The sequence below is a fragment of the Pelobates fuscus genome, chromosome 2 (assembly GCF_036172605.1).
Source record: "Pelobates fuscus isolate aPelFus1 chromosome 2, aPelFus1.pri, whole genome shotgun sequence".
In the NCBI taxonomy this organism is placed as follows: domain Eukaryota; kingdom Metazoa; phylum Chordata; class Amphibia; order Anura; family Pelobatidae; genus Pelobates; species Pelobates fuscus.
In genome coordinates, this window is record NC_086318.1 from 378,374,933 (window position 1) to 378,392,264 (window position 17,332).

At 40.7% G+C, this 17,332-nt stretch overlaps 1 protein-coding gene across 2 annotated transcripts in view; it reads right to left on the reverse strand.

Moving 5' to 3' along the window:
• Positions 1 to 251: 251 nt before the first annotated feature.
• LOC134585929 (uncharacterized) overlaps positions 252 to 17,332 on the reverse strand; it is a 39,694-nt gene continuing 22,613 nt past the window's right edge. The window contains exons 2-7 of one of the 2 annotated variants that reach the window (XM_063441408.1): positions 17,046 to 17,177; positions 13,740 to 13,898; positions 10,664 to 10,779; positions 6,785 to 6,890; positions 3,299 to 3,427; positions 252 to 1,207 (exon numbers count right to left, since the gene is read on the reverse strand). In XM_063441408.1, the coding sequence (XP_063297478.1) occupies positions 1,160 to 1,207; positions 3,299 to 3,427; positions 6,785 to 6,890; positions 10,664 to 10,779; positions 13,740 to 13,898; positions 17,046 to 17,177 (690 nt within the window). In that variant the 3' untranslated portion in view covers positions 252 to 1,159. The remainder of the gene's footprint in view (positions 1,208 to 3,298; positions 3,428 to 6,784; positions 6,891 to 10,663; positions 10,780 to 13,739; positions 13,899 to 17,045; positions 17,178 to 17,332) is intronic. The other variant, XM_063441409.1, reaches the window with a different exon arrangement.

The following is a 17,332-nucleotide window of genomic DNA, read 5'->3' on the forward strand; positions in this document are numbered from 1 at the left end:
AAAAATATATATATTTAGTTGAGCAGAATATATAATTTATTTAATAATCAAACATCAAAATTAAAATATAAATACAACCATATGTTATTTGAGGTACATATTTCTTCAAGACATGAGATAGAGAATGCAGCCTACATGCTTATTCACTTACCTCTGATTTTACTAGATTAAATCTGAAATGCTAAATTGAGGCTAGCCTATAACAGATAGATGGATACATTTTGCAATTGTAGCCTCAATTTTGCCGTGGGCCATTTGAGTTTAATTTGCTCAAATTTTAGAGTTTTGTGAATAACCCTGTTGAGTTTTTGGTTGTTGTAGTGCAGCTGTTAATTATATAGTACAAAGTTTACAACCGAACTACATCTACCCGAAACCTTTGTATTACTCACAATGTTGTGTAGGGTTTCATGGTTATGTGGAGGGAGCTTCCTGGTCTAGACAGAGGTTGGTTAATATCTTTATTATGCATTATTTTTTAATTATGATTTTGCATATTTTTGAGACATATTTATATAATACTGGAGTGGCCAAAAGATCTCATACCAGCACTACATCTATCCATGCTTTTCCAGGCTTTATGGCCACCCCAATATAAAACATGAAGTGTCCCTTTAAAAAAAAAAAAGTGTGAAATCAAACGTACAATGTTAAAAAATATGGAAACATCCATTGAAATATATTTGCTGAATATGTCATGCTTAAGCAGCATGTGGCTTAATCATACCATGAAAACCAAACACGAAGAAGTATATGTCAACACAATAGAAATGCTATAATTAAAATTGAGTGAAAACACAATAAATATATAAGCTTTAGAAGTTAACCTTTTCAAATCTAACAAATCCGGGTAGGAATAATCATTCCAATTATAACAACATTTCCAAATTATATAAAAAAAACACAGTAATCGGAAGTCTCATGTATACCCTAAATAATATAAGTACCCGTTGGGGATAGATGGACAACCTCTGATATTTCATTTGGCTGTTTCTTCATTAAAGGAAAGCTTTTTTTCAGTAATGCCAACACATGCAAAGTGATGAAGATTCATTGCGATCATGCATTCATTGATTACTTTGTGAATAAGGTGTTTCGATTTTCAGTGGAAATTACACAGATTGAGGATCATTTCTGTGTAGACCGATGAATGCATGGATCATGTCTTACTTTGCTTTTTTGTCAAAAGCAAACCCTGTAGCTTTTCCTAAAGACAAAACAAACCAATTTTACTTTAATTTTTTTTGTCAGAATCGATATGCTGGTGTTAACGTAACCACCTCTCAATATAAATATCTATAGAATCGAAATCAGTGTCAAACTAAAAGGACAAACATTGATTGCTGTTTCTCGTGCATATGTCCTGGCTTTTTTCACTAAGTTATGCAAATAATATTACAGACATACATGTGCACAGTCATACAGTCAGACGTACAGGTACACAATTATACACTCACAGCTCGCACACAGATGTAGGGAGGTGGAATGGAACCCTTTAATCTGTTTTCTCATTTATTTCACCTTCTGTGGTGACCTTTTCCCAAGGGTAAGCGGAAGCTGTAAAAATGGGACAAGGTGCAAAAGTAGGGATAAAAAACAGAAGCTGGCCTTGGAAGCAAGATGGCACACAGAAGCCTTATGTGTAATTTGGTCCCAGTCCCGCCACTTCCAACTTGCCCTTGCTCATTTGCTATCAAGCGAGAAATGCGCTGGGTGCCTGGGTGTCCGCTGCTCCTTTCTAATAAGTGAAGTACACCAATGAAGATTAATCAGCCCAGCCTTAGCTGCTGATCTTATGGCTCTGAGCTGGATTTTTTGCGTACCTCTATTGGGCCAAGCTAGCCATATTAGTATTGCCCCAGGACTCCAAATGCAGTGTGAGAGTAGTTAATCATGTGCCCACACTCCTGAGTCTTTCTAACACAGTTTGGCAAGGGTTGTGTGATTGGCTAATTATGCATATTGGTAAATATGCGTTTAATAATTTTTGTATATAGGCATGCAGTGCTTTTGACGATTTGTTTATGTAAGCATGTATGCCATGTTTTTGTGTCGGGCAGTTTCTGTATATATGTATAGGGCTAATTTGCTGTGTGATTAGCTAGTTAAAGGGACACTATAGACACACAGACCACTCCCTCACAGTTTTATCATTGCAAGTGAATATTGTCGCTAGACTCTTAATACTTTTTCTATGGGAAAGCTTTGGATTAGCTAAGATCATTGAGGCAGGACAGCAGTGCGGAGAATGGTGAAGTAAGTTGGAAAAGGTAAGTAAACATTTTTTTTACTCCCATAGGTGTGGGCCAGGGACTTAAACAGCTACCAGGGCACTATAGCGTTAGGAATACTAATTTATATTTCTAACTAGATAGTGTTCCTGTAAGTGTCTTGTCAGGTATATGTGGCTGAGAACGGCTGATTTTGTATATGTGAGTGTGATAGGTAGTGCAGTTAATTATAGGGTATCAAATTTTTAGGGCCTAGCACAACCTAAAATCTAAATATATTACTGGATCCAGCTCAGGGATGTCTCCTATGCATTATATAAATTTGGAAAGAAAAAGATTGAAAATTAATTTTCAAAAGACCATTTATACTCCATGTCCTTACTTGGCCCTTGCAGATTGCTGCTTACTATTAGATAGGTATACATATTTATATCGGCATAGACCAGGGATAGACAACCATCGGCTCTCCAGATGTTTCAGACTACACCTCCCATGATGCTTTGCCAGCATTATGTGTGTAAGAGCATTATGGGGGATGTAGTCCACAACATCTGGAGAGCCGAAGGTTGCCTATCCCTGGCATAGACCAACACATCTAGAATACCTGACATGCTTAGTAGAATAAATTAATTATTCAATGAAAGCAGCTTGATCCTACACCATCGACCCAGGATAGTCCAACCGTGGCCCTCTAGATGTTGTTCTTGGAATTAAAGGAAATGTGGCACACAGCAGCTAAAGGAACAAGGTTCCCTGTTCTTGCTCAACTACTCATCAATGTGTGACACACCAATATCCTTTGTATTTCATCATTTTCTTGTATTTTACTAGTTTATAACCTAAAAAGTTGCTGTATTAAATCATAACACATTGCACGGGGGTGGAATATCGGCTATTAGACTATGACAGCTGAATCTCTTGCTGCTGCATTCAATGTGACGTGGCAGTGGCACCTGCTTGGAGTTTGTGCCCTGTGCAATTGCACAAGTTGTACACCTCTAAGGCCCTCCCTAGTGATACGCCTTAAAAGGAGAACATATATAAAAAAAATATTAAAAATTACATACTTGTTCCTTGAGTTGTTTTTCAAATCTTTGGCATATAGAGTGCAGCTCCTCTATAGTCCTATTCTTCAGTTTAAGCTTAAGGTTTCTGTCCTCCAGGACTGATAGTAAGGATTTGCATTGCTCACATTCCTAAAAGTGCAAAATGGAATTTACATCTTCTGATACAAATAAAATTAGTTTTAGCTACACGATCACAGTAGTTGATAGCAGTGGTAGAACTTTTTTTTTTTTTTAAATAATGTATATATTTTTTTAAATACATTTTTTATAAATATATTTATTCACTAAAATCAAAATTTCACAAATATATTTTAGTTTAAAGGTTCAGTGAGCTATGTTATATATGTTTTGCCTTGCTTTGCAAGAAAGTGGCCAGGTGTTAATGAACTTCATCCCAACAAAGTGTAACTCAACAATTGTCATGTTTTATTTGTTAATTTTGTTTTTCAATGTTAAAAAGGTTAATGATTTTCCCCAAGTTACATCTAATCAGTATTTATTGCCTTTAAGAATTATTTGCAGTAGTGCTATGACCGAAGACTTTTTCAAGGAGATTTATTGTCCATTTATAAGGTTTGATATGATGGATTCTGCCCTAAAAAGAGAAAGCATTGGATTGGCTGAAATCAGCAAGGAGGCTGGATGGGCATGGGGCCTAACACTGTTTTTGTCCAATCAGCACCCCCTAATAAAGAAGCATTGAATCAATGCATCTCTATGAGGAAAATTCAGCATCTCCATGCAGAGCATGGAGACACTAAACGGCCACACTGCCACAGGAAGCACCTTCTCTAAAAAATGCAGTGTTTGCATGAAAATGCCTGAAGGGAACTATTATACTCTCCAGAACAACTACATTAAGCTGTAGTTGTTCTGGTGACTAAAGTGTCCCTTTAATGTACTTCCTTAGCGCTGTGCATACAATGTAGGCATGGGGTGGAATGTAGAGTAATGAGGCAGAAATTGAGCGTTTTAAAAGTCTATAGCATTAAGCACCCCTTCCAATGTAAACGAGCCCAGTTTGCACTCATTCTGGTGCCAATAGTGATTATGCTGCTTGAGACCCTGCTTCACTAGCTTTACCTAGTGTATGGAGAATTAGAAACTAACAGATGGCAGAAAGTAGGGCATTTCCATTGCTTACAGCTGTGTATGCTATAGGAAGACGAAACAAGAGGAAAGATCTTGAGTGAACTGGCAGAAGAACTCCTTACTATGAGATCGCACCCACTAATTAGACTCCGTCCGTGTATATTCCTGAGTAGACAGTTTTTTACTAATTAATAACAAAAAACTCATAGGAGCTATTTATCTCTCTTACGCACCATCTAGCGGACAGTAACAGACTAAAGCAAGCTATGCCATCTGTGTGAAACTAAAAAAAATACAATAACCATTTCCTTATTGGATGTGTTTTAACAATAATACAAACAAAATATTAGTATGCAAGTCAGTGAAAATCTCCAAAAGTACAGTTATTTTTCATGATGTCCAATATTCCAGTATTGCAGAACACATAAAAATTTAATTACCAATATAATAGTGCAGCATGTTTATATACTAGGATGGGCATAAAATTCATAGGACAGGAAACACACTCACAAGATAAGATCGGAATGAGGGCTGTACCCAGGGCCAGATTAAGAGCCCAGTGGGCCTGGTGCTGACAATTATGCTGACAATTATGATAGGGCCTAATTACAGAATGTATCAACCAAAAACACTAAAACAATCATACCTCTCAAGCGTCTCATGTATCTTATGGAGTTGGTGTTGGAGGGAAACTCAAAGGACGCAGCTATAAGAAAAAACATACTCTATGCTAATCTCTCTCTAATTTATGTTTTCATCTTTCAAGTAAATTCATACCCCCTAACAGCAGTGTCCAGTGAAGCAGGAAGTCAATGGGTGGGGTAAAAGGGTGGGCCATTGACGCGAATCACGTGACCAGAACTGCCAAAAGGGGCGAACATGCCCAAAAAGGGGAAATGTCTGTCCAAAGAATTGGAAGGCAAGCCTGGCGTCAGTGTCCCTATGTATCATAGTGTCAGTGTCCCCATGTTGCCCAGTCCCCTAGTCTCCCAGTGTCTGTGTCCCCATTTCTCCCAGTGTCCCATGTCACTAGGATACTAGGGGACACTGAGAGACATGGGGACAAAGTGAGACATGTGGACACTGAGAGACTCAGTGACACTGGGAGACATGGGGGCACTGAGACACTTGGGGACACTGGGAGACATAGGGCACTTGTGGATACAGACATGGGGACACTGGGAGACATGGGGACACTGAGACATTTGGGAACGCTGGGAGAAATTAGGTCACAGACACTAGGGACACAGAGACATGGGGACACAGACACTAAGAGCCATGGGAACATAGACACTGGGAGACTAGGGGACACTGGGAGACATGGGGACACTGAGACACTTGAGACACTGGCTCGGAGGCATGGGGACACAGACACATGGAGACACTGGGAGACCTGGGGGCACTTGGAGAAATGGGGACACTGAGAGACATGGGGACACTAAAGACACGGGGACACAGACACTGGGAGACATGTGGACACTGAGACACTAGGGACACTGGCTGGCAGACATAGGGACACTGGGAGACATGGGGACACTGAGACACTAAGGACACAGGCTGGGAGACATGTGGACGCTGGGAGACATAGGGACACTGGGAGACACGGGGACACTGAGACACTAGGGACACAGGCTGGGAGACATGTGGACGCTGGGAGACATGGGGACACAGACATTTGGGGACACTGGGAGACATGGAGACACTGGGAGACATGGGGACACTGTGAGAGTAGGGGACACTGGGGGCCATGGGGACACTGAGACACTAGGGACACTGGCTGGGAGACATGGAGATACTGTGTCCCTAGTGTCTGCATGTCCCAATGTGTCTCCCTATGTCTCACAATGCCCCAATGTGTCTCAGCTGTCTGGACTCTCTGTGCTGTGTAGCTGCTCCCCCGCGGATCAGTGAGTAGAGTAGAGAGAGGTAGGTAACTTCCTATGCCTGCCTCTCTCCATACACAGTGACCCATACTGGCTGGTGCTGGTATTGCAGAGTAATCTCCGTTTATACTGAGAAAAATATTTGCATTTGTATTGCCGGTAGCAGCCTCAAAATACCAGTCAGGTGGCAAACCTTAGAGTAGTGTGTAAAAAACAAAACAAAAAAAAAACACTTTTTACATTTTTTTTTAAATGGGCCTATTCAATGCAGCTTCATCAGCCCTTATGTTAATCCTGCCCTGGCTATACCAGAAACTCTAGTCAGTAATGGGTAATATGACTAATTTGATATTTGTGTCCACCATGTTCATCTGAAACAACAGTCAGTGGCCAATAAATCTCAGTCAGTGGATTTTAACATAAGAGATATTCAATTGGAAAATACAATTCCACCCTGCATAAAAGTGGTTGGGATCAGGTGGAAGTTTTTAGAATGCCTGTGTAATCTTACCTTTTTAGATGTGCTCTGTTTTTTCAACTGTAATCGAAGAAGTTGAATTTCTTCTGTTAATTGAGCTACTTCCTTCTGACAGTCCTCGATCTGCTGCTGATGTTCCCTGATGGACAATGTGGTGAAAAGCATTTCTAAATATCTATCATCTAACAAGACAATATTCCGTTTGATCAGTATTGCAGACAAATGTAATGTGCCTGAATCTATTCAATGCTTTTGCAATTGCAAATGACTGGTATTATGGATATGTGGAATATCTTCTTTATTGAATAAATGTCCATGCAGTAAAATCCAATACCCATAATAACTTACAGTATTTATGCACAATATATTACTGAAATTACTGAAACTTTTTTGTATCTAAATGATAGAAACAAGGATGTAATATTGACATGCACTATTGTGACATCACATCCCAGTCATGACAGTTGATGACATCACATTAGCTGAGCTGTCCCCTGTGGGTCTTGGGTTTCTGCATTTAGTCTCTCGAAATGTTTGATGTCACCTCCAGTGCACAGCTCTCCTGCTACGCACTATATGGACAGCAGTCGATGCTGTGAGCTATATCCCTTCTCTTAGGGGCTCCTAACTGTAGCTAGATACCTGCAGTCATCCACAACCAGACTAACAAGCCTTACGAATTCTCTACACTCATAGAATTTCTGCAGTCCTGCTACTTAGGTTTAGCTGTCCGGGTAGATTAGAAATGTATCCCTTAGGTCATCTATACCTCGGCATACTTCCATGACTATTCTAACTACCGGATACTATATATTTTACTTCTGTATCCATAGCTAGTTCAGCAGCTTAGATATTCCATGCAGATGCCCTTGAAGGCGCAGTTGAGACGACAGCCAGGTGCCCACGAAATCACATTTCAGATGATAGCTGACCGTGAAGGCAAATATAGTTTCTACGATCTGTACTAGCTTATTGCTGGTGATTTTCTCAGAGGCAATACTAGTAATGTGTGTTTGGTTATCTCTAAATACGTTTGTTTTACAGAGTTGTAGTTCCAGAGTTCTCTGGTTTACTAGCTCTGTTTTATGCACACATTCTCAGCAGCTAGGGTCATCTAGCTATTTCCCTACATCTCCACTCTTTCATTCCATTGTTATTTTAGGCTCTTATTTTAGGCTCTCAGCTACTAGTGGCTTAATATGATACTGTGTTTCTAATACTTTACAGTTTTTGCAGGGAAACAGTTACCGTATTTATCGGCGTATAACACGCCCCGGCGTATAACACGCACCTCATTTCCAGAAGGAAATTCCAGGAAATTTCCACCTCTCCCATAGTATTCCCCCCCCTCATTCCATAGTGTTCCCCCCCCTTTCCATAGTAATCTCCCCCCCTCCCATAGTATTCTCTCCCCCCTCCCATAGTATTCTCTTCCCCCTCCCATAGTATTCCCCCCCATAATATTCTCTCCCCCCTCCCATAGTATTCTCCCCCCCATAGTATTCTCCACCCCCCATAGTGTGTCCCCCCCCCCCTCCCATAGTGTCCCCTAGTGCACTTTCCCTCTGTCCCATATTTACTTACCTGTCTTGAAGCGTGGGCCGGCTTCACAGCGCGCACCGCGGAACTGGAACTTAAATTTCAGGTTCCGGTTTCCGGCGGGACTGAAAGGAAGTGTGCACACAATAGTGTGCACACTTCCTTTCAGTCCCGCCGGAAACCGGAACCTGAAATTTAAGTTCCAGTACCGGCGGGACTGAAAGGAAGTGTGCACACAATAGTGTGCACACTTCCTTTCAGTCCCCCTGGAAACCGGAACCTGAAATTTAAGTTCCAGTTCCGCGGTGCGCGCTGTGAAGCCGGCCCACGCTTCAAGACAGGTAAGTAAATGTAGGATATCGGCGTATAACACGCACCCATGATTTTCTCCCTATTTTCAGGGAGAAAAAGTGCGTGTTATACGCCGATAAATACGGTATATTGTATTTTCTACCTTGCCTAGCTGTTATTTCACGCATATCTGCAATATCATTAGCAGTTTGGCAATTGTTTGCACACACTATCACTTCGGGGATAACTGCCAGCTGACCTTTTGTATACAGTCAGGTGTATAAATATTGGGACATCGACACAATTCTAATCTTTTTGGCTCTATACACCACCAAAATGGATTTGAAATGAAATGAACAAGATGTGCTTTAACTGCAGACTTTCAGCTTTAATTTGAGGGTATTTACATCCAAATCAGGTGAACGGTGTAGGAATTACAACAGTTTGTATATGTGCCTCCCACTTTTTAAGGGACCAAAAGTAATGGGACAGATTAACAGTCATAAATCAAGCTTTCACTTTTTAATACTTGGTTGCAAATCCTTTGTGGTCAATTACAGCCTGAAGTCTGGAACGCATAGACATCGCCAGACTCTGGGTTTCATCCCTGGTGATGCTCTGCCAGGCCTCTACTGCAACTGTCTTCAGTTCCTGCTTGTTCTTGGGGCATTTTCCCTTCAGTTTTGTCCTCATCAAGTGAAATGCATGCTCAATCGGATTCAGGTCAGGTGATTGACTTGGCCATTGCATAACATTCCACTTCTTTCCCTTAAAAAAACTCTTTGGTTGCTTTTGCAGTATGCTTCGGGTCATTGTCCATCTGCACTGTGAAGCACTGTGTCCCTTAAAAAGTGGGAGGCACATATCCAAACTGTTGTAATTCCTACACCGTCTGCAGTTAAAGCGCATCTTGTTTGTTTCATTTCAAACCCATTGTGTTGGTGTATAGAGCCAAAAAGATTAGAATTGTGTCGTTGTCCCAATATTTATGGACCTGACTGTATATTCCCCTTCCTTTACCTTTATCCTTTTCCCTCCCTTACCCCACATTGTTTGGTTTGATTTTGTGTTAACCCACTAAGAGCCAGATATAGTCTAGCTCTTTTTTACTTTTTGATATATTAAAAGTTAATTTTTAAACTTCGCACCAGGCCACTGGACAGTAGTTTTTCTCTTCATCTCGTACTATGTTTTTAAACTATACATCTTTTTGTTTGGGTGTGCCCTGTTGTGCTCTTTTTATAGCTTATAACAATAGCTTATACGCTTTATAGGTTTTGAAATGAACCTTTTTGCCTGTCAGTGCCCAGTGGCACAAACTGCAGTTAAATAAACTATAGTTGACAAATGTACAGAGATGCATTACACGAAAATCGTAAATATAAAAAACATTAATCATTTTGATTCATGCATTTGTGACAAATATATAATTTCCCTTTATTTTCTGATGAGCTGTACTAAGAAAACGTTTCTATATATTATAGATTATATGTCATCTGCAGTCTCATTTTAATGTTTAAATCCCAGCTGGAATGCTACCATATATTTAATAGCTACTGATTCCGGCTGCAGCATTTTAAAAAATGTTGTAATTGCCGACGTGCTTGGCAGACCCCAGAAAATTTTAGTCAGCTGTTCTGCTGCCATCGTAGAATGTAATGCCAATCAATATTTTTATATTGTACTCCTACTAGTCCCATGTTTCATTATGTAATGCCAGGGACTCATTACTGAAAATGGTGCATCCGTAAGAGGATTTTTGTTATAACAGCAAGTGATATTGTACAATTAATATATAGTTTTAAAATTAACCCTTTAGTCCATTCAAGTGCTATGTTTCACAACCATGTTATGTGCAGATTATATATTTTAGTGCTTTTAGTTTAAAAGCAAAAATCAGTAGTTGAAAAGCTGTTAGTAAATGTTGTTAGTAACTTGATATTGTTCCAAAGGGCAAAGAAAAGATGATTAAATAACTACACTATGCAATTAAGCACATCTTTGGAAGAATGTGTAAGTACTTGATGTAATAACTGAAATTGTGGATGTAAATTATATAACATATTCATGTGTTAAATGTACCATGATTTTTCTTTAAATAGTTCGGAGATCTGATGTTTTAGTTTGCTAATTTTTTCATCCCTGATATATACTTGCTGTTGACTCTCTTCCATTACTGATGTAACTCTCTCTTCATACTGTATTAAAACAAAATTCAAAAGATCCCCCTGGTAAATTACAATGTTACAACAAAGCTTAGGGTAACATAAATGGCATGTGTACAAAAACAAATTTCTCATTAGTAAATGGAACATGAATGGAGACAATGGAAAATGCCCCATCATGTTTCAAATTTTTTCTGTCTGTCATTTTTGTTTGTTTTTTTGTGTGCAAATTTGTGTATTTTTTTATTTATTTTATTTTTAATAGTTGCGTTGGGAATTATGGACATTTATTTGGTCTTTTGTGGGTCAACAAATACTGAATATTATAATTAAGGCCCGTGCAGAAGCCATATGAGCATCACTAGAGCAGGAAGAAACCACAGCGCCCGGCGGAAACTCAGGTGAAAGGGCAAACAAATAATTTTTCTCCATTATTGGGAAAGGAGGCTGGGGTACTTCTCACATCATAAAGACTACAGCAAGCTGTAGCTGTTATGATGCTTGGAGTAACTCATTAAAGGGACACTATAGCCAACAAAACAACTTTAGCTTAATGAAGCAGTTTGGTGTATAGATCATGCCCTGGGAGTCTTACTGTTCAATTCTCTGCCATTTAGGAGTTAAATCACTTTGTTTACGCAGCCAATGTCACACCTCCCTGCATGTAAGTTGCACAGCCTTCCTAAACACTTCCTGTAAAAAGTTATCCAATGTTTACACTTCCTTTATTGCCTACAGTCTGTTTAATCTAGACTTTCTTATCTCCTGCTCTGTTAATAACTTGCTACACCTTACAGGACAATCTTGTGTGTGATTAAAGTTCAATTTACAGAGCAGGAGGTAAAAAAGTCTAAAGCAAGTTAACATTTGATTGAAAATGAAACCATAATTTTATTCATGATGGCTGTGTCAGATGCATGTAGGTATACCCATACACTGTTAAATACAGCCATATGCACAAAGTTCCAGGCACGTAGTCATTCGCACAAAGTCACACACACAGTTACAGTCAGACAGTCACACACACAGTTACAAGTAGACAGTTACACACAGTCCCAAGCAGACAGTCACACACACACACACTTACAGGCAGCTACACAGTTACAGGCAGCCACACTCAGTTAAAAGCAGACAGTCACACACACAATCACAGTTACAGGATGTCACACACACAGTTACAGGCAGACAGTCACACACAGAATCACAGGCATACACACACATTTACAGGCAGACAGTCACACACAGTCACAGGCATACAGTCACGAACACACATTTACAGACAGACAGTCACGCACACACATTTACAGGCAATCAGCCACACACAGTTACAGGCAAACAGTCACACACAAAGTCACCGACAGACAGTCACACACACATGCACACAGTTACAGACAGACAGTAATACTCACACATATACATTGTCACATATACAGAGTCACAAACAGTTACCTCTTTCCATTATGTGGATTGGAGGGGGGGAGGAGGCAGTGCAGTCCCTAGTGTCTAGGTGTTGGGGTAGCAGGGATTCCTTCCTGCTTCCCCCTCAGTGTGCAGCAGCAACCCCGGGCATTAAGCATGTCGCATAGCTCGCACACCCATATAGCCAGCTAGGGCTGCATGGACAGAAAAACTCATTTGTTTTACCTATGCAATGCTTAGTGAATATTCCCCTAGACATACAGAGCTATATATTTTATGTTAAATTGTGTCAGTCTCATGTCCTGCTTTCGTATTCTATATTTCTTATTACATAGCTAAAGTAATACTGAGTGCATAGCTTAAGACCAAATGGTCAGTAGGCCTGATTATAATACATGATAATGGTAGATACAGGACATCACTGGTATGCTATTTTTATAGGGTGGTCTTCCTCCGCTAAAGGAGTCTTAAACATAGTACTGCACCCAATAATTGTTGTTATATGTCTTTTCTTTCTTCTTACCTGTTTTATCCTATGGATGTATTGCAAAATGAGACATGGATTTAATAACACATATTATCCTATAACCCACAGATATCTGGACAAGTCTTCCTGGATGGCTCCTTTGGTGTGAGATGGCAAGGGAACCTTGATGAAGATCTAATTAAAGTCCCACAGGTATAACTAGTATACCTGGATATACCTTGCCTAGAACTCTCACCTGGGGTCACCAGAAGAGGGGAATTGTCATAGATAAAAGTAAATAAAGGGTTAAAAACTTTGCCCTAGTTAGGTCCTTCCACGTCTGCAGGGGTTAAAAGCTACATTTTTCACTCATGTTTGTGTCAGCAGTTTCTGCAGCTGCTTCTTCTTCTTTCTCATTAAATTTTACTTTTGCTTTAACTTTTTAGATAAGACTCTCAAGTAAGCAATTGTCCCTTGTTTTCATGTACACATGCGCAGTAGACTAATGCCATTTTATATATACGATGCACGACGCATTAAACCTTTAAATACTTATTGATAATCCATCTGATTGGTGTTCATTGAGTATTCCCAGGAGCTGATTTTACACAGAGACAAGGAAAGCAGAAACGTGTTAGTAAGCAGAAACGTGTTAGTGCATAAGTCCATGGCAGCGTAAGGGTTTATGAGACCCTGTGGTGAATTTTCAGCAGCCTAACAACTCCTAAATTGCAGATAATTGAGGAGTAAGACTTCAAAGGCATGATCTATATACAAAATCTGCTTCATTAAGCTAAAGTTGTTTTGGTGACTATGGTGACCCTTTAACTTGTCCTATTATGCATATGGTTTCTTTTTTTTTGTTTCTCTTCCTTTCACTCACATTCAGTGTTTGACTTAACATAAACATATTATACTGGTTTAAACTGCACAGGTCTACAATTAGGTTGCTATCCTTCTGTAGAATGTATTTATATCTTTTAGATTGCTTTTTATTTATATTTTTGTCATAGCATTAAGGATTAAAGGTGTAAATCAGGGGATGACCAACAAGGCACACATTAGCTATTCCCTGCAAACAAATGTACCCAGAGGACATGGCACCAACCTGATTTGTTAACTCCTGAGTCGCTTTCTCATACTGTATTTTACTTTCTTTTAAAAGCTGTTCCTTCTCTTCCACTAAAGATCGGGCTGTCTCCAGATTCTGTCTTGTTGTTTTATGTCCGTTTACTTCACTTTCAATGTCTTTGGCATACTGCAATGTCTGCAAAGAATCAATATCCATATGTTAACTGTGTGATTGGATGTGCATCTTGGCGTTGAAAAACCGGCATTATCAAATTAATAATGACAGCACAAGCTCATCTTTAAACTATGTTTTTAACTATTACATCAAATCTGTCAGGAAACTATCCTTTTAACAATGACACCACAGTCTGTTACTAAAAGAGGGATTAGCATCATAACAATAAGACCATAATGTGATCTATAAACAAGAACAATCATTAACCCCTTAAGGACACAGTTTCAAAAGCTTGTCTTACCCTTAAAGGACCACTATAGGCACCCAGACCACTTCAGCTTAATGAAGTGGTCTGGGTGCCTGGTCCAGCTAGGGTTAACCCTTTTAAACTGCTATGTTTATACTGAGGGTTAATCCAGCCTCCAGAACCTCTAGTGGCTGTCTCATTGACAGCCGCTAGAGGCGCTTGCAAGCTTCTCACTGTGAAAATCACAGTGAGAAGACGCCAGCGTCCATAGGAAAGCATTGTAAATGCTTTCCTATGAGATCGTCTGAATGCGCGCGCAGCTCCTGACGCGCATGCGCATTCAGCCGAAGACGTCGGAGGAGAGGAGGAGGAAAGCTCCCCGCCCGGCGCTGGAGAAAGGTAAGATTTTAACCCCTTCCTCTCTCCAGAGCCCGGCGGGAGGGGGTCCCTGAGGGTGGGGGCACCCTCAGGGCACTATAGTGCCAGGAAAACGAGTATGTTTTCCTGGCACTATAGTGGTCCTTTAAGGGCACAAGCCATTTTTGAATTTTTTGCTGTTTGTGTTCAAATGCAATTTGCACCAACACATATTATATACCGTTTTTCTAGAGGACAAAAAGGTATTTAATTTGAAGTCACATATACATAGATACATTTTCATTAATTATAAAAGAAAATGCCAAAAAATGGGAAAACATTATTTTCACTGTTTTGGCAATAATAGCGTGTGCCTAATATGTCCAGCTTGCGAAAAGTTATTCAAAATAAATTCATTTATGTGTCTTGATTTATAGACTACATAATATGTGTAGGATTTTAGCTTATTTTGAAAGTTACAGGACACAAAATACAAGGACTAAAATGAAATTTCAATGTGAAACAATTTTAGAAGTTGGTATGTTTGTCTGGTGGGGTGCAGTGGAGCAGTGTGTATGGGCGGCTGTGGGCACAGTGTGTGTGTAGTTGGCGGAGGGGGCTGATTAAAACAAATATTTGTTTGTTTGTTTTTTATTAAAAGATATTCTTTATATCCGCCCTCCCTTCTTACCTTTGCCCAGGGTGGGGTTATATCGATTGTAAAGCCCTGGTGGTCCAGTGGAGAATTCCTGTCGGTTCTAGTGAAGAGTGAACTCTAGCCTGCAGCTCATGGGCTAGAATTCACTCTCGTGAGAATAGAGCGTTGCCAAGGTAACTGCAGCAACGCTCCGTGCTTGCGAGAGGAGACCCGGCGGAGCTGCAAGCTAGAGCTCACGGGTCTCCTCTCCCTCCCATGCTGGCCACCAGCCAAGTGCTTGTGGACCGGTGAGGGAGATCTCTGATGGCGATTGGATAGCACCAGCCGTGCAGGAGAGAGCATCAGCAAATGCCCCGTTGCCTCCTGGATCCGTCACTGTGCTCCCCCAGAGCCGGTGCGCTGTAAGGCGCCTGCCTGTGCCGCCTAATGGACGCACCGGCCCTGGATTTAGGTTGGCAATTGCCTCCCTGACCCCCATCCCAGCCCGCCCCTGCTTTGTGACACATGGTGCATACATCACTGGCATGACACTATCTAAGCCATTTCCCCTCTGATTTGATCATATACATAGAATTGTTTTTCTGAAAGTGCCAAATAGTATCTCTCTGATGGGCTATTAAAAGGATTATATATTTAGAAGTCACAAGGATCACAAATTTAGAAAATACTTAGGTACATAAATGTGATACAGTTATTTTTATTTATCCCCTTTAAAAAGTGATGACTAGTAGTTAACTTCCTTCAGTAAGAACTGTTTTGCTTATAATCTGTTTGATAGTATTCTATTGTTATTATCTACCGTATTTACTCAACTAAAATGGGTCTGAGTTTCAGTAAATTCAAAGGCAAAATTTGCCAGTGAATTTCACCCTGAAAGAGGGCAGTCTTCGCCATGGACGTTTTAGCCGCGAGGCAAACAAGGCATTTGCCTTGGGCGGCATTTTCCAGGCGGGCGGCAATAAAAGCCGCCCCCAAATGCCCAAGGCAAATGTCTTGTTAGCCTTGCGGTTAACAGACATGCCGGCGGGCTGCTGGGCGGTCGGGCGGCACTGGCGGGCGGCTGGCGAGGGTGCACTTCCTCTGAGCTGTCTGCTCAGCTCCCTCGCGCGCCGCAGAGTGAGGCTGGGAGCCGGAATATGACGTCATATTCCGGCTCCGCCTCCCAGCCTCACTCTGCGGCGCGCGAGGGAGCTGAGCAGACCGCTCAGAGGAAGTGCTCCCTCGCCAGCCGCCCGCCAGCGCCGCCCGACCGCCCAGCAGCCACTGGACCACCAGGGAGCAAGATGACCCCCCCCCCCCCAGCATTCCCAAAGAGGCTGGGGGGGTTAAAGTTAAAAAAAAAAGTGTTAATGTGAGTGAGTGTGTGTGTCTGTTAGTGAGTGTGTGTGTCTGTTAGTGTGTGTGTCTGTTAGTGTGTGTGTGTCTGTTAGTGTGTGTCTGTTAGTGTGTGTGTGTGTGTCTGTTAGTGTATGCGTATCTGTCAGTGAATGTGTGTGTGTGTATTTAGAAGGCGGGGCGGGGGAAGGGGTGGCGGGGGAGGGGGACGCCTGAGTTTTGTCCTGCCTAAGGCAGCACAAAACCAGGATACACCACTGGTCCTCGCTTAACAACTGTCGTAAGAATGGAACTCGGTCATCAAGTGAGGAGCAATTTGCATTATAAGGAGCTATTCTCAAAAAATAACAATACATTATAATAAAGCATAATGTTGTATAGTAGTAGCTTCTTGTACAAATGCGCATTACATTTGCCAGCAAAAACATTTTTCAGTTTCCAAGTTTCAAAAATTGAGGTGTGCATTAGATTCGATGGCACATTAGATTCAAGTAACTATGGTATTTGGTATTAGTCTTCATACTTTGGTACACTATTACAGTTCTCTGAAAATGTTTGTTCCATATACTACCTTATTTTTAATTTCTTTATTTAACATAAGTAATGCAGCATCTTTCTCCTTTAGCAGGGCTTTAAGTAAGATGATTTCCTTTTCCAGTGCTTGTAGTTTTGATACAGACAAATCGTCATCTTTACCAGATACCTAGAATGAGAAGGATGACATATTATTAGAAGGTATTGTTGGGCATCCGGGGCAGTTTGCTATTCTCCAGGTTGGAACAAAAAAGTTTAAAGGAACACCATAGGGTCAGGAACACAAACATGTATTCCTGACCTTATAGTGTTAAAAACACCATT